This window comes from Chiloscyllium punctatum, chromosome 20 (genome assembly GCF_047496795.1).
Source record: "Chiloscyllium punctatum isolate Juve2018m chromosome 20, sChiPun1.3, whole genome shotgun sequence".
Lineage (NCBI taxonomy): Eukaryota > Metazoa > Chordata > Chondrichthyes > Orectolobiformes > Hemiscylliidae > Chiloscyllium > Chiloscyllium punctatum.
In genome coordinates this window covers 85,182,978-85,201,321 of record NC_092758.1, presented here as the reverse complement: position 1 = coordinate 85,201,321, position 18,344 = coordinate 85,182,978, and the positions used below count along the sequence as shown (strand labels likewise).

At 45.0% G+C, this 18,344-nt stretch overlaps 1 protein-coding gene across 4 annotated transcripts in view; it reads left to right on the top strand.

Moving 5' to 3' along the window:
- Positions 1-18,344, top strand: part of jakmip2 (janus kinase and microtubule interacting protein 2) — a 280,290-nt gene that overhangs the window by 172,500 nt on the left and 89,446 nt on the right. For all 4 annotated transcript variants that reach the window (XM_072591148.1, XM_072591149.1, XM_072591150.1 and 1 more), the window contains 2 exons: positions 647-703; positions 4,345-4,464. In XM_072591148.1, the coding sequence (XP_072447249.1) occupies positions 647-703; positions 4,345-4,464 (177 nt within the window). The remainder of the gene's footprint in view (positions 1-646; positions 704-4,344; positions 4,465-18,344) is intronic.

The following is an 18,344-nucleotide window of genomic DNA, read 5'->3' as shown; positions in this document are numbered from 1 at the left end:
AGAAAAATCACCCATTCTAGCCACCGACGTTATTTTTAAGATTATATTTTGCGTGGTAAAAATAGCTTTTCTATTTCAAGTCAAGTACTGCATAGACAGCTTGAAGGTGAGGGACACAGTACATGCTGCAGTGTAGTGTGGCCTCTACCAAGTCTAAAAGTGCTGCGTGTTATTCTGAGAGCAAATGTGACCATTCTATCACGTAGGAATCTGTATTCTGGAGCGATTAGGAAGATTACCGAAGGCATGTATACTTTTGATGTCTTTTTAAAACAAAAATTCTGTGAAAATGAATTGGGATGCCGCACCTTTATCCGAGTCTGTGCAGAATTAGCCAGCGTTCTGAGCAGTTGCGGCTGCAAACAGAGACGGAAGGCAGACAGGTAGCTTTGCTCATGCCTCGTGCCAGTATTTGAAAAGGCCAGGAATGTGCATGTGGGCTTTGTAAATCACTTTCTTTCTGCATCGATGGTGCCATTGTATCATGTGTAAAACCCACAGAGCGATGAAAGGGTTGTTCACACTGGGAGGAGCTCCCATGTGATGAAACTATTGATTTATCTATTTTTATGAAATGACGCACTTACGTCAGTGGGCTTCTCTGTAATGTACCCAATTTCAGCTTTGTGAAACTCCCTTTCCCTAGGACAGAGAACGGCTGCTTCGTCGCAAGAGGCACAAAAGAAGTACAAAGCATATAAAGGTAATTGATGCTGGTTGGCACAGACATAGACTGCTTTCTTAAAGAGCTGTTTCAAAGATTTGAAACTTGTTATACTGGTCTGTTCAAGAGGACAGAGTAATTCTCACCCAGAAGACATTATTAAGACAAAAACCCACAGCGTTATCTGGTATGTGGCCTTGCCAGTACCATTTTACCTCAGCCATTTTCTTAACGGTTGTAAATAACCAATAAAGGGAAACAAGAAATAAAGTAAGGCCCATTGTCAGATGAGCGTTCTCTTCTCCAATGCATTAGTGATTAAACCAGCTATCCAAAAGTTGGTAGATAGTGGTATTCATTCCCCACCACCTCCCCCTGCTCCTCACCACACTCCCCCCTCCCCCCCCCCCCCCCCACCCCCGTCCACCCCCAATCTGAATGGCTGCTTGAGTTCTTCCTTTAGTCATTTAAAAGTTGTCAGGAGGATTTGAGGTGGCACAGTGGCTCAGTGGTTAGCACTGTTGTCTCATGGGACCAGGGTTCGATTCCATCCTCGGGCGTCTGTCTGTGTAGAGTTTGTACAATCTCCCCATGTAGGTTTGCTCCAATTTCCTTCCACAGTCCAAAGGTATGCAGGTTAGATGGATTGGCCATGTTCAGGAATGTGTAAGTCAGGTGCATTAGTCAGGGGTTAATGCAGAGTAATAGGGGTAGGGGAATGGGTCTGGGTGTATTACTCTTCGGAGGATTGATATGGACTTGTTGGGCCAATGGCCTATTTCCACGCTGTAGGGATTCAGGGATTCTATGATGCCTGTGGATGGAGGCACTGCCCCTATCTCGCTTACGTAAACCCCAGACTGCTGGACAGTCTCCTGTCCATCCTCACCCTGTGAAAGTCATCAGGTTGTGTTCCCCACTTGGCCTTGCCATCCAGTTCTGATCCAGTACTCAAAGTCTTGCCCCAGATCTTCCCCAATACATCAATACATCAGGTTTGGGGGGGGGGTGGGTGGTGGGCAAAATTGGTATGTGGAGTCTCCATAAGAAGAAAGTACAGGATGATGGTGTTGGGCTCCTGGGGCCAACTCTGCCATTCAACAGAATCATGACTAATTCACCATTTCTCCAGTCCACTTTCCTGCCTTTTCCACCATAATCCTTGAATCTCCCGCTGATCAAGAATCTATTTATCTCAGCATTGAATGCACACAAGGACTCTGCCATGACAGCTTTCTGTGAAAAGGTGTTCCAAAAACACTTATTCTTCTGAGAGAAGGATTTCTTCCTCATTTCAGTCTTATGCTGGGGCCCCCATTATTCTGGTCTGAGACTCTCCCCATGAGGGGTAATATCATCTCAGTGTTTTCCCTGTCAAGCTCCTTACAATTCCTGTATGCTTCAATGAGATCACCTCATATTCCTCAAAACCCCAGAGACTAGAATCCAAATATGATTTTGCTTTGCCCATAACACAGTCTCTCTATACCGAGGATCACCCCATTAACCTTCACTGAGCCACCTCCAATGAAAAGATGAATAAGGGGACCAAAACTGTTCTTGATACTCTAGATGTGGTCTCACCAGCACCTTGGAGAATTGCAGTAGACTTCCCTACTCCCTTTACACTCAACTCCCTTAAAGTACATTGCGGAACAGTGGCTCAGTGGTTAGCACTGCTTTCTCACAGCGCCAGGGACCTGGGTTCAATTCCAGCCTCAGGTGACTGTCTGTGTAGAATTTGCACATTCTTCCCCGTGTCTGTGTGGGCTTCCTCCAACAGTCCAAAGATGTGCAGGTTAGGGTGGATTGGCCATGCTAAATTGCCCCTAGTGTTCAGGGATGTGTAGGTTATGTGCATTAGTCAGGGGTAAATGTTGGTTACTCTTCGGAGGGGCAGTGTGGGCTGAAGGGCCTGTTTCCACACTGTAGGAATTCTAATTCTAACTCAAAGTAAGGATCAACATTCCATTAGCCTCGCTGATTAGCTGCTGGACCCAATGTGCTAGCTTTCTGTGTTTTATGTATAATTACCCTCTAGTCCCTTTGTGATGCAGCTCTCTGCAGTTGTTCTCCGTTTTAATAATACTGTTCTTTTGTGCTCTCTGCCAAAATGAACAACTTCACATTTTCCCACATTATATACTCAATTTTCCAACTTCTTGCAAACTCACTTAACCTATCAGCATCCATCTGTGAACTGTTTGCACCCCTCTCACAATCTGCCTTTCCACTTATTTGTGTGTTGTCTGCAAGTTTGGTTACACTACATTCACTTCCTGCAAGTTATTTTATATTGCTCACAGCGCTGGTCCCTGTGGAATGCAACTGGTTAGAGGTCACTAAACTGGGAAAGAATCCCTTATCCCAACTCACCATTGCCAGTTCTCTCTTTATCCAGAAGTGTGGTGCTAAAAAAGCACTGCTGGTCAGGCAGCATCCAAGGAGCAGGAGAGTCGACATTTTGAGCATAAGGAATGAAGGGCTTATGTTTGAAACGTCGACTCTCTTGCTCCTCGGATGCTGTCTGACCGGCTGTGCTTTGCCAGCGCCACACCTTTTGACTCTGATCTCCAGTACCTGCAGTCTTCACTTTCTCCTGATTCTCAATTAATGCCATTGTGCTCCATCCAACACCCTGGGCTCCTATCTTATGACTTAGCCATTCTGAGGTACCTTGGTGACCACTTTCTGGAATTCTAAAGACTGCATATCTACTGGTTCCCTCTATCTACTCTGATTAAGACATCCTTGAAAAACTCTCAGTCACCAGGAACAACTTCCCTTTCATGAATCCATGTTGGCTCTGCTTGTTTAAATTATGATTTTCCATCCCATCTAACAGGAGCACAGTTCGGGAGGGGTGTCCAGTCAAGGTAGTGCAAGACATCTCTGCACTTACACGTGGTGCAATATTCCCGCAGCAGGACCCTGTGGCTGAGAACTCACTCAATCATCAAGTAGCCTTTAAGCTTAATTGTTTTGTAAATGAATGAAAGATGAGAACTAGGCTCTCTTCTGCTGGTTTGTTGAAGCTTAATGAGTTGAATACTTTTAAGCAGAGGCAAAAGAAAATCTGAAACATGTCCCATCAACACACCTTGCCTTACTTTTGAAAGAGCCACAGACGTCTATGTTTTGATTCACAATGTTGAAAGTGTCTGGTCAGTAAGATTCTACAGTCAGGTCATCAAAGTGTCGCTGAAATGCACATGTTACTTTTTGGAGGGAAAGTATATGTAGAAACTAATTTGTAATATTATTTTTAAGGATTAGTGCTTGTTGTAGAAATAATGTTGGCACATTTACTTACCAGTACACTCCAGTTAATGTGCCTAAATCATTCCACAGCACATGGTAAGACCTGAGAAAAATCAGCAAAAACATGTTTGGATTCTAGTCTCTGGAGTTTCAAGGAATAAGAGGTGATTTCATTGTAACGTACAGGAGTTTTAAGGAGCTTGACAGGGAAAATACTGAGATAATATTACCCCTCATGGGGAGAGTATCTTTGTATAATATCTGATAATTTTGAACTTTTGGGAAACAAGACATTACCATTCCCATGATTCCAAGTGAGTGTTTTATTCTTGCATTTGTAACTCTTCTGGGGAATGGGTGAAAGTTGGAATTTTCGCTATTTGAGAATAACTGTTTTCCTTCTCGTCCTGCACTCTCAGAGACATGTGGTAGAGACATGTTTTGGATTTGATGAAGAATCGATGGATTCAGAAACATCTTCCTTGGCTTCCTACAGAACAGACAGGACACCAGCAACGCCAGAGGACGATTTGAATGAAGTGAGTAAATGGCATATTAACAGAAGTTGTTGGTTCCTACAGCATTTGGCATGCTTGCTTTCAAAGCTCAGTCCTTTGAGTATAGGAATTGCGAAGTTATGTTGACATTGTACGAGACATTGGTGAGGCCTCTTCTGGAATACTGTGTCCAAGTTTGGTCACCCAGTTATAGGAAGGATATTATCAAGCGAGAGAAGGTTCAGAAGAGATTTAACAGGATGTTGCTGGGTATGGAAGGTTTGAGTTATAAAAGAAAGGCTGGATCATCTGGGACTTTTACCATTGGAGTGTTGGGGGTTGAGAGGTAACTTTATAGAATTCTAGTGAGAGGTATAGTTAGTGTTAATAGTAATTGTCTTTTCCCTAGGATGGGGGATTTCAAGACTATGGGGGAATATTGTTAAAATGAGAGGAGAGAGATTTAAAAAAGACATCATGGGCAATTTTTTACACAGAGGTTGGTTCGTGTGTGGAATGAACTTCCTGAGGAAGTAGTGGATGTGGGTACAGTTACATCATTTAAAATATATTTTGATAAACACATGAATAGGAAGGTTTTGGAGGGAAATGGGGCAGGAGCAGGCAGGTGGGACTAGTTTAGTTTGGGTTATGTTCAACACGTACTGGTTGGACTGAAGAGTCTGTTTCCATACTGTATGACTCTATGACCCTGTGACTGAAAGAAACGCAGAAATTTACAGCAGCTGTACATTGAAGGTTATAGGTAAAGGGAAAGTTGTTACAGTCCTAGGGGTGTTTCCTCAAATGTGAAAATACTATCATTTAATGGTCGAGAGTGTGGTGCTGGAAAGACCCAGCATGTCAGGCAGCATCCGAGAAGCAGGAGAATTGACATTTCTGGCATTCAGGAATCTCTTCCTGATGAAGGGCTTATGCCTGAACTGTTGATTCACCTGCTCCTTGGATGCTGCCTGACCTGCTGTGCTTTTTCCATCACTACACTCTCGACTGATCTCCAGCATCTGCAGTCCTCAATTTCTCCTCATTTAATGGTGAAAACATGAATACTATAAGCTGAGATGTTGCTAATTTTTTTTAATGAGTATGCCAGTTATGTATCTTAAGGACAAGTAACCATGTATGTTTCTGTAAAATCTGAGTATTGGAAAGCACATTGCACAATATCAGTTCACTTTCTTGAACATTGGTCAGACTCATGAACTGAGAGAGTCCTCTCTCTGATCCTTGTGAGAAGTCTACAGAAGATTAATTTGTTACGCTTAACCAGTTTCCAAAGAAACACAAGCTGATGATTTAAGAAGGGCAAAAAGGGTCATGGGTGTAATTGGGGAATGTCTCATCAATGCTGTAGGAATGTTCCCTTGGGTACTGTTATTTTGGGATGATATTAAAAAAAAACTTGTTGGTCTTAAAGGACAAATGTTACTCCTGATTTGCTGCTTATTGTGCATGCCTGGAATAAATGAATAGTAAATTAGGGACTTTTTATTTCAAAAATATACTTTTTTCATTCAACAATATCTTTAGTTACAGGCACAGTTCAATTCTGAGCAGTGTCATATCAAGAAAATAAGCAAGCATTGGAGTTTGACTCTATCCAAACAACCCAAAGACATCTCTTACACATACAAGACTATATGTACATGTACTTAAGGCATTAGAAGGGTCCGATAACTGAGTGGACCCCCATTTAATTTCAACAGAAGGAAAACAGACAGTGGTCTTTCCCCACTGTGCATTGGTGGCAGCTAGCCCAGACTTTAGTGCATCGCTTGGCACGAAGTATCAACTTTGCATCCAACCTAAACTTGGTCTCAGTTGGGAAGTGGGGGCTTGAAGCAGTCAGACAACATTGCATCCTTGAGCATTTGACACCTTGTTTGGATTAGATTTGATTTATTGTTGTCACATATAGCTAAGTCCAGTGAAAGGTTTTGTTTTGCGAGCAGGACAGGCAGATCATAACCTACAAGGACGTACAGATCATAGGGTGCTTAGACAGAGAGGCATACAAGGTTATAGCTGCACAAAGCATGGTCAATGTTATCTGACGTTGGAGAAGTTACCTTATTTCAATGCAGATAAACACTTGCATAAAAGGAATAAAGCTTACCATATTTAAGTCAGTACTTTTAATAAGCAAATGTAACACATACAGATGGCTGTATGGTGTTTATAGCTGAAAAATGTGTTGCTGGAAAAGCGCAGCAGGTCAGGCAGCATCCAAGGAACAGGAGAATCGATGTTTCGGGCATGAGCCCTTCTTCAGGTTTGAGGAAGGTGTGCCAAGCAGGCTAAGCTAAAAGGTAGGGAAGAGGGACTTGGGGGAGGGGCATTGGGAATGCGATAGGTGGAAGGAGGTTAAGGTGAAGGTGATAGGCCGGAGAGGGGGTGGGGGCGGAGAGGTCGGGAAGATGATTGCAGGTCAAGAAGGCGGTGCTGAGTCCGAGGGTTGGGACTGAGATAAGGTGGGGGGAGGGGAAATGAGGAAGCTGGAGAAATCTACATTCATCCCTTGTGGTTGGAGGGTTCCTAGGCGGAAGATGAGGCGCTCTTCCTCCAGGCGTCATGTTGCCATGGTCTGGCGATGAAGGAGGCCAAGGACCTGCATGTCCTTAGCAGAGTGGGAGGGGGAGTTAAAGTGTCCAGCCATGGGCCGGTTGGGTTGGTTGGTGCAGGTGTCCCAGAGGTGTTCTCTGAAACGTTCCGCAAGTAGGCGGCCTGTCTCCCCAATTTAGAGGAGGCCACATCGGGTGCAGCAGAGGCAAGAAATGACATGTGTGGAGATGCAGGTGAATTTGTGATGGATATGGAAGGATCCCTTGGGGCCTTGGAGGGAAGTGAGGGGGGAGGTGTGTGGGCAAGTTTTGCATTTCTTGCAGTTGCAGGGGAAGGTGCTGGGAGTGGAGGTTGGGTTGGTGGGGGGTGTGGACCTGATGAGGGAGTCGCGGAGGGAGTGGTCTTTCCGGAACACTTATAGGGGCGGGGAGGGAAATATATCCTTGGTGGGGGGGTCTGTTTGGAGGTGGCGGAAATGACGATGGATGATACGATGTATCTGGAGGTTGGTGGGTTGGTAGGTGAGGGCCAGTGGGGTTCTGTCCTGGTGGCAATTGGAGGGGCAGGGCTCAAGGGCGGAGGAGCAGAAAGTGGAGGAGATGCGGTGGAGAGCATCGTCAACCACGTCTGAAGGGAAATTGCAGTCTTTGAAGAAGGAAGCCATCTGGGTTGTTCGGTATTGAAATTGGTCCTCCTGGGAGCAGATGCGGCGGAGGCGAAGGAATTGGGAATATAGGATGGCATTTTTACAGGGGGCAGGATGGGAGGAGGTGTAGTCTAGGCAGCTGTGGGAGTCGGTTGGTTTATAGTAAATGTCCGTGTTGAGTCGGTCGTCTGAGATAGAAATGGAGAGGTCTAGGAAGGGGAGGAAGGTGTCTGAGATGATCCAGGTAAATTTGAGGTCGGGGTGGAAGGTGTTAGTAAAGTGGATGAACTGTTCACCCTCCTCGTGGGACCATGAGGTAGCACCGATATAGTCATCAATGTAACGGAGGAAAAGGTGGGAGGTCGTGCCAGTGTAGCTGTGGAAGATGGACTGTTCCACATATCCTACGAAGAGGCAGGCATAGCTGGGGCCCATGCAGATGCCCATGGCTACTCCTTTAGTTTGGAGGAAGTGGGAAGATTGGAAAGAGAAGTTGTTCAGGGTGAGGACCAGTTCAGTCAGTCGAAGGAGGGTGTCAGTGGAAGGGTACTGGTTGGTTCGGCGGGAAAGGAAGAAGCGGAGGGCTTTGAGGCCTTTGTGATGGGGGATCTTCCTTCAAACAACTTCTCTTTCCAATCCTCCCACTTCCTCCAAACCAAAGGAGTAGCCATGGGCAGCAGCATGGGCCCTAGCTATGCCTGCCTCTTCATCGGTAATGTGGGACAGTCCATCTTCCGCAGCTACACTGGCACCACCTCCCACCTTTTCCTCCGCTACATCGATGACTGTATCGGCGCTACCTTGTGCTCCCACGAGGAGGTTGAACAGTTCATCCATTTTACTAACACCTTCCAACCCGACGTCACATTTACCTGGACTATCGCACACTCCTCCCTCCCCTTCCTAGACCTCTCCATTTCTATCTCGGGTGACAGACTAAACACGGACATTTTCTATAAACCGACCTACTCCCACAGCTACCTAGATTACACCTCCTCCCACCCTATCCCCTGTAAAAACACCATCCCATATTCCCAATTCCTTCGCCTCCGCCGCATCTGCTCCCAGGAGGACCAATTCCAATACCGTATAACCCAGATGGCCTCCTTCTTCAAAGACCGCAATTTCCCCTCAGACGTGGTTGACGATGCTCTCCACCGCATCTCCTCCATTTCCCGCTCCTTCACCCTTGAACCCCACCCCTCCAATCGCCACCAGGACAGAATCCCACTGGTCCTCACCTACCAACCCACCAACCTCCAGATACATCGTATCATCCTTTGTCATTTCCGCCACCTCCAAAGAGACCCCATCACTAAGGGTATATTTCCCACCCGCCCCTATCAGTGTTTCGTAAAGACCACTCCCTCCGTGACTCCCTCATCAGGTCCACACCCTCCACCAACCCAACCTCCACTCCCGGCACCTTCCCCTGCAACCGCAAGAAATGCAAAACTTGCCCCCACACCTCTCTCCTCACTTCCCTCCAAGGCCCCAAGGGATCCTTCCATATCCATCACAAATTCACCAGCACCTCCACACACATCATTTACTGCATCCGCTGCACCTGATGTGGCCTCCTCTAAATTGGGGAGACAGGCCGCCTACTTGCGGAACGTTTCAGAGAACACCTCTGGGACACCCGCATCAACCAACCCAACCGCCCCGTGGCTGAACACTTTTACTCCCCCTCCCACTCTGCCAAGGACATGCAGGTCCTTGGCCTCCTCCATCGCCAGACCATGGCAACATGATGCCTGGAGGAAGAGTGCCTCATCTTCTGCCTAGGAACTCTCCAACCACAAGAGATGAATGTAGATTTCTCCAGCTTCCTCTTTTCCCCTCCCCCCACCTTATCTCAGTCCCAACCCTCGGACTCAGCACCACCTTCTTGACCTGCAATCATCTTCCCGACCTCTCCGCCCCCACCCCCTCTCTGGCCTATCACCCTCACCTTAACCTCCTTCCACCTATCGCATTCCCAATGCCCCTCCCCCAAGTCCCTCTTCCCTACCTTTTAGCTTAGCCTGCTTGGCACACCTTCCTCATTCCTGAAGAAGGGCTTATGCCCGAAACGTCGATTCTCCTGCTCCTTGGATGCTGCCTGACCTGCTGCGCTTTTCCAGCAACACATTTTTCACCTCTGATCTCCAGCATCTGCAATCCTCATTTTCTCCTGTATGGTGTTTATAAGTAGGAGGAGAAAGTGAGGACTGTAGATGGTGGAGATCAGAGCTGAAAATGTGTTGCTGGAAAAGCGCAGCAGGTCAGGCAGCATCTAAGGAGCAGGAGAATCGACGTTTCGGGTTTTTGAGGAAAGTGTGTCCAGCAGGCTAAGATAAAAGGTGTTTATAAGTAATCAAGGACAATGGCAAACATGTAAATCATCTTTGCTTTAATCACTACATCTTCAATGGCTACACTTGAATAGAATTCTGCCATTTCTCCCAATGTGGATGAGTAGCGTGTACTTTAAAGCCTTCAAACATGCTTTATCAGGTTTGGATCAGATGTTTGTGAGGATGTATACGCTTTGAATATACTCCCTGCTATCTGTTTTAAATTTGCTCGACTCTACCTTGGTCACACAAGTTTGCTCGTAAGCAATAGGAGCGTAAACACTTGTGTAGTCCTGGGTTGGTAGATGTTGATTACGTGTAGGTCATTAACCTTGCAGCTGAATGAATGATTGAATGATTTATTGTCACATATATCTAGGGCCATAATCCTATGCCATTTAGAGGTCCAAACAATTTTTTTTTAAGAAAGTACTTAAATAGAGGTAACCTTCATCGGCCAGGGTCCCCGATGTGACTTCGGGCCTACTGTAGCCAGGAGCCCCCGCTCCACCATCATCACCATATTTGACAAGCCGTTGCCATGGAAAGAGTCCACGCTCTGGGTTGACTGCAGCCAGGAGTCCCCGCCCCACCATTGCTTCAGTCACCACACCGCCATTCCAGGCGTGGGCCTACGAGCCAGGAGTCAATACCAACACTGCTGCACCAACTTGACTCCAGCGTAGAAAGCCTTTACGCATCACTGTCAGTGAGAGATTGGCTGATGTGTTGCTTTGTAGAAAAGAGCTTCAAATTGAATCGAACCTTCACAGTGCAGATTGCAGTATCTGTTCTGAAATGAGTTCAAGGTTCTCATCCCCTTTGTAGTTCAGATAACTCTTGCAGTTCACAATCCCACCTGAATCCATGAAAGGAACTTTGAAGTCGTAAATCACATGAGACACTATCAGTTTGATCCTCATCACTTCGGATTTATTTCTTGTAAATCAAACATTTAACCAGCTCCATATTACATGGGATTGCCTTCACAGCGTGAGATTTAAACTTTAAAAATCAAACAATTGATCAATCAGCTGCATCTGTGTTCAGAGGGTGACATGGGAGAACTCAGACATGAAGCCGAACTGAACGGCAATATTCAGATATTCGTATTTCTCAGACTGTCTCAGTTTTTGAATGGTTTTTGATCAGATAACTACACCAGAATCTTACCATTAGTCATCCAGTGCATCTGTGAAATACTAGCTATTCACTTTTTTTCCACACAATGTATATACGTCTGCCTATGTCACAGAGTCATAGTCAGAGTCATGCAGCACCGAAACAGACCTTGCGGTCCAACCAGTCCATGCCGATCATAATCCCAAACTGAACTACTCCCACCTGCCTGGTCCTGGCCCTGGCCCTGGCCCATATTCTTCCAAGCCTTTCCTATTCATGTACTTGTTCAAATATCTTTTGAACATTATAATTATACTCACATCCACCGCTTCCTTGAGCAGTTCATTCCACACGTGAACCACTCTCTGTGAAAAACATTTGCCCCTCATGTCTTTTTTTTAAATCTGTCTCTTCTCACCTTAAACATATGCCCCCTAATCTTGAAATCCCCCCCTCACAGGGAAAAGACACCTCTATTAACTTTATTTTACCTCTCATTATTTTATACACTTCAATAAGCTCCTAAGCTCCAGTGAAAAATCTCAGCCTGTTCAGTTTCTCCTTATAACTCAAGCCTTCAGTACCCGGCAACACCCTGGTAAATCTCTTCTGAACTTTCTCCAGCATAATAATATCGTTCTGATAACTGGGTGATCCTGGTTCAATTTTGAGAGAGGGACCTAAACTCACTGTTGACCTTTGTAAATAGAGGTAACCTTCATCGGCCAGGGTCCCAGATGTGACTCTGGGCCTACTGTAGCCAGGAGCCCCCGCTCCACCATCATCACCATATTTGACAAGCCGTTGCCATGGAAAGAGTCCACGGGGCGGCATGGTGGCACAGTGGTTAGCACTGCTGCCTCACAGTGCCAGAGACCCGGGTTCAATTCCCGCCTCAGGCGACTGACTGTGTGGAGTTTGCATATTCTCCCGTGTCTGCGTGGGTTTCCTCCGGGTGCTCCGGTTTCCTCCGGGTGCTCCGGTTTCCTCCCACAGTCCAAAGATGTGCAGGTTAGGTGAATTGGCCATGCTAAATTGCCCGTAGTGTTAGGTAAGGGGTAGATGTATGGATGGGTTGTGCTTCGGCGGGTCGGTGTGGACTTGTTGGGCCGAAGGGCCTGTTTCCACACTGTAAGTAATCTAATCTAAGTCCGAGTGTCTGGCAGGTTATAGATTATACAACAGATTTGTTGATGGCAAAGAGAGCTGTTAGTAAGTGCCACTATTTTGATCTATGTAGAAATCACCACCTCTAACCTGCCAGGTGCCTTTTCAATCCCAGGCCTCACATTAGACAGCTGCGTTTATAAAAGGTACGTGGATTAATGGGTAGAATAATGTTGTGACTGAACAAATAATTGAGAGACCAATGAAATGCTGCACAGAATATGCATTCAAATTGCACCACAGCAGTCTGAGAATACAATTTCCATTTTGGAAGGTTGGGAAACAAAAAAAGCTGGTGTTTTCTCTTGCATAAAAGCATAACTTCTATCCATTTATCTAATTCATTTTTCCATCGATCCGAAGGTTCAGGCGCTTCACAGAACATTGGTGGGAAATCAAATCCTGACATTCTACATTTGGTTTCAGCATTGCTTTGCCAAAGTAACTAATGAGAGTCTTCTGTCTGAAAAAAATGTTAGTTTCTCAAGTAAATCTTTCAGATAACCATTCTCTGCTACCAATTTTATTATTGTTCAGCTACAAACTTGGCGCATAAAAAAGACTATCAACTAGTCCAGTTGCCTTATCTCAGCTATTCCTATTTTATACACATAGATATTTTTAATTAAATCAATATGTCCAGAGATGCTATGACACACTTCTGGGGTAGATGCCTCTGCACCACAACAGCTCTACAGACCTAGACATTCTTACACTTGTGAAGAACCTTTTCAAAGGTGTTATGACATACCTCTGTATCAAGAAGGACTTGGTAAAGAGGTAAAATCATTGGCACTGTACCTCAGGTGCTGTTGATATTTAGATATTTATCTAATCTACCTGCTGACTCATATTATCACACATCTCTAGAACATGTGAACTTCCTGTCTCAGCGTAGAGTCGCTACCAACGTACCATAGGTGCCCTTGATTTTTTTTTCTAATCAAGGGGAGGCAATGGCCTAGTGGTATTATCGCTGGATTGTTGACCCAGATAATGTTCTGGGGACCGGCGTTCAAATCCCACTACAGCAGATGGTGGAATTTGAATTATTAAAGATAATCTGGAATTAAAAGTCAAATAACGACATTGTCGATTGTTGGAAAAGCCCATCTGGTTCATTAATGCCCTTTAGGGAAGGAAACTGCCATCCTCACCTGGTCTGGCCTACGTGTGACTCCAGACTGACAGCAATGTGATTGACTCCTAACTGCCCTCTGGGCAATTAAGGACGGGCAATAAATGCCCACCCAGTGACCCTGTCATCCTGTGAATGAATAAATAAAACAAAATCTGCTGACTGATGTTATTACATGCACCTCTAAAGCAGGTGGGACTTGAACCTGAGTATCCTGGCACAGAGGGAGGGACATTACCTGAAAACCTAGACACTTTTGTTGACCTACCTTATCAGTTTAATTTCTGGAGGTTGCCTTACTGACATAAGCCTCTATCGCCAAAACGCTTCTGTCTATTAGGCGCCCATCCTTCCTGTAGTTTACTTTCCTCTCCTCTCTTTCTTTAGTAGTCTTTAGCTGCTCAATCTCCTCTATTCAGGCTGCATGCTCCTCTGCCAGCCTTTGTTCTGAGCTTGTTTTTTTTGTGTTTTGGTTTAAATCTCCGACTATTGACGTCTTGTTTATATGGCATGTCAGACTTTCATGTCATGCCCAGCATCTGTCAGCAGGAGCCTTGTTATCCAGATATTTTTAAAAAACTTTGAAATTTCTTTTCATATGCAGAAGTGCCCTTACGCACAACTAAACCTTTTCTTTCCATCACCAAATCCCCTGTGGCATTTTTCCTTCTATTAACCATCGCCAGTAAATCACCGCGTTCTCCCATTGATTATGTGCAGATCTTGCGAAGGGCAAAATCTCTTGACTTTTTTTTAAAACATAAACATTGTTTGTTTGAATCTAATCTCTCCAAGAATAGGATTTTGGCAACATATTTGCAAGACCAGCAAATTTTCCCTTTAAATAATAATGAAAATATCAAAGTCAGTTATTTGAAAAAAAGTGTTTTACATACCTTTTGGAGCAGGTGAGACTTGAACCCATGCCTCCTGACCTAGAGGTATGGGCATTACCATTGCAAACAACATATATCTGAACGCATGTTTTATAATAAACCTGTTTGGAAATTGACACACACATTGGCAACAGATGGGACTTTAACCTTGGTCTCCTGGTCCAAAGGTAAGGATATTACCACTGCACCATAAGATCCACCTGATATGTAGGCATCAATTAATTGATTAACAGCCATCAATTGTTTGTGTTCTAACCTTAATTGTTTGTTACATCTGGTTTTCTCAATTGAATTCAAATTTCACCAAGTGCTGTGGCGAGATTTGAACTTGTGCCCCAAGAGCATCAACATGAGTTTCTGGAGTAGTAACAGAGTAACATTATCATTATGCTACAGGCCTCACTGTGAGAATAGGTCTCAGAGAACGATGGGTCAGAAATAGTTGCAGATGTGGAAGCAAGTTGGAATGGCCACCTATCTCAAGTGAGGAAAACTCTTGCTGTTCCCGTGACTTTGAGTTCTGCCTGTTGGGGACAGGAACAAACTCCCTCGGTGGCACAGTGGTTAGCACTGCTACCTCACACCGCCAGAGACCTGGGTTCAGTTCCCACCTCAGGCAACTGACTGTGTGGAGTTTGCACATCCTCCCCGTGTCTGCGTGGGTTTCCTCCGGGTGCTCCGGTTTCCTCCCACAGTCCAAAAAATGTGCAGGTTAGGTGAATTAGCCAGGCTAAGTTGTTCATAGTGTTAGGTGTCGGGGAATGGGTCTGGATGGGTGGGTTGGTGTGGACTTGTTGGGCCGAAGGGCCTGTTTCCACACTGTAAGTAATCTAATCACATCAAAGAGCTAGTCCCCTAAGTTTTATCCTATTTGAAGGAAAGTGTAAGGCACTGTGTTTCAGATATTATTTGATTGGTCAAATTACTAGTCTTTAAGAAAAATACACTTTTATTCTAACACAAAGTTAAAGTACAAGCAAAAAATAGAATTCACTTAACTTTAATGCTTAAATACTTAACAAAAGAATATATTATTTAACTGCTACTCATCAACTGTTCCAATAAAACAGCATCCCATAAACACACCCTTGGCAAAGGCAACTTCAGCAAAGCAGATTTCCCACACTTGTTATCTCCTCCAGTCTCGGAGAAGGAATAATGACAGAAGCAATCTAGTGGCTGAGAGAGAACTCTTATCTTTTTCCAGCAGCTGCAAGAGAGCTGTATCTAGTGACTTCAATTCCAAAAACCCCAATGGAAAGCAAAACTAAAACTCTGGGTCTGTATGAGACTGACTCCACCCACTTATGTTTCCTTTGTCTACATTAAAAGAAAATTTCCAAGCTATTTACTCCGCTTTCCATGGAGCAGATGCCTCAGCCCCAGATTTACAACACCCCACTTCAAGAGGAACGAAGTAAACACGTGGCTAAGGGATTGGTGTGGGAAAGAGGGATTCCACTTAATGGGGCATTGGCATCAGTTTTGGAACCGGGGGGATCTGTACCGTTGGGACGGTCTCCACCTGAACCAATCAGGTACCAATGTTCTAGCGAAGAGGATAAATAGGGTGGTCTGTAGGACTTTAAACTTCTGAGTTGGGGGGAAGGGAAAGTGAAAGCGACAGGGAGTATGGAGTTAAATGGAAAGATAAGCGGCAGGTTAGCATGTGTGCAGGCGGATTTAAACTTGAGGCAGACTGGGAATGCAGCAAAACGGAAGGACAACTTAGGTCATCTTATGACTTCCAATATCTCTAATGATAAGAAAGTTAACATTAAGGCACTTTACCTGAATGCTCGTAGCATTCATAACAAAGCAGATGAACTAATGGCACAGATCATCGTGAATGATTATGATGTGGTAGGCATCACAGAGATGTGGTTCCGGGGGGGGGGGGTCAGGACTGGCAGTTAAACATCCAAGGGTTTTCAACTTATCAAATAGACAAGGAGGTGGGCAGAGGGGGCGGGGTTGCCTTGTTAGTTAAGAACAAAATTAAATGTATGGCACTGAATGACATAGCGTTGGATGATGTGGAGTCTGTGTGGGTGGAATTGGGGAACTACAAAGGCAAAAAAACCATAGTGGGAGTTATGTACAGACCTCCTAACAGTGGTCAGGACCAGGGGCGCAACATGTACCGGGAAATAGAGAAGGCATGTCAGAAAGGCAAGGTCACGGTGATCATGGGGGACTTCAATGTGCAGGTGGACTGGGTAAATAATGTTGCCAGTGCATCCAAAGAAAGGGAGTTCATGGAATGCTTACAGGATGGCTTTTTGGAACAGCTTGTCTTGGAGCCCACAAGGGAGCAGGCTATTCTGGACCTAGTGCTATGTGATGAACCAGACTTTATAAAAAATCTTAAAGTAAAGGAACACTTAAGAAGCAGCGATCATAATATGGTAGAGTTCAGTCTGCAGTTTGAAAGAGAGAAGGCAAAATCGGATGTAATGGTGTTACAGTTAAATAAAGGTAATTATGAGGGCATGAGAGAGGAACTGACGAAAATAGACTGGAAGCAGAGCCTAGCAGGGAAGACAGTAGAGCAAAAATGGCAGGAGTTTGTGGGTAAAATTGAGGACACTGTACAGAGGTTCATCCCCAAGAAAGAGAAAGATTATCCGGGGAGGGATTAGACAGCCATGGCTGACAAAGGAAGTCAGGAAATCTATCAAAGAAAAAGAGAGATCCTATAAAGTGGCCAAGAGCACTGGGCAATCAGAAGATTGGGAAGGCTACAAAAACAAACAGAGGATAACAAAGAGAGAAATAAGGAAGGAGAGGATCAAATATGAAGGTAGGCTAGCCAGTAATATTAGAAATGATAGTAAAAGTTTCTTTCAATACAAAAGAAACAAACGACAGGCAAGAGTAGACATTGGGCCACTTCAAACTGATGCTGGAAGGCTAGTGATGGGAGATAAGGAAATAGCAGGAGAACTTAATAAGTACTTTGCATCAGTCTTCACAGTGGAAGACATGAGTAATATCCCAACAATTAAAGGGAGTCAGGGGGCTGAGTTGAGTATGGTTGCCATTATAAAAGAGTAAGTGCTAGAAAAGCTAAAAGATCTTAAAATTGATAAATCTCCTGGCCCCGATGGGCTACATCCTAGAGTTCTGAGGGAGGTGGCTGAGGAAATAGCGGAGGCATTGGTTGAGATCTTTCAAAAGTCACTGGAGTCAGGGAAAGTCCCGGATGATTGGAAGATCGCTGTTGTAACCCCCTTGTTCAAGAAAGGATCAAGGCAAAAGATGGAAAATTATAGGCCAATTAGCCTAACCTCGGTTGTTGGTAAAATTCTAGAGGAGAAAGTGAGGACTGCAGATGCTGGAGATCAGAGCTGAAAATGTGTTGCTGGAAAAGCGCAGCAGGTCAGGCAGCATCCAAGGAACAGGAGAATTGATGTTTCGGGCATCAGCATCATTCCTGAAGAAGGGCTGATGCCCAAAACGTCGATTCTCCTGTTTCTTGGATGCTGCCTGACCTGCTGCGCTTTTCCAGCAACACATTTTCAGCTCAGGTACAATTCTAGAATCCATCATTAAGAATGAGGTTTCTAAATTCTTGGAAGAGCAGGGTCGGATTAGAACAAGTTAACATGGATTTAGTAAGGGGAGGTCGTGCCTGACAAACCTGTTGGAATTCTTTGAAGAGGTAACAAGTAGGTTAGACCAGGGAAACCCAGTGGATGTGGTCTATCTAGACTTCTAAAAGGTCTTTGATAAGGTGCCACACGGGAGGCTACTGAGCAAGGTGAGGGCCCATGGTGTTTGAGGTGAGCTACTGGTATGGATTGAGGATTGGCTGTCTGATAGAAGGCAGAGAGTTGGGATAAAAGATTCTTTTTCAGAATGGCAGCCGGTGACAAGCGGTGTCCCGCAGGGTTCAGTGTTGGGCCACAGCTGTTCGCATTATATATTAATGATCTGGATGAAGGGACTGGGGGCATTCTGGCGAAGTTTGCCGATGATACAAAGTTAGGTGGACAGGCAGGTAGTACTGAGGAAGTGGGGAGGCTGCA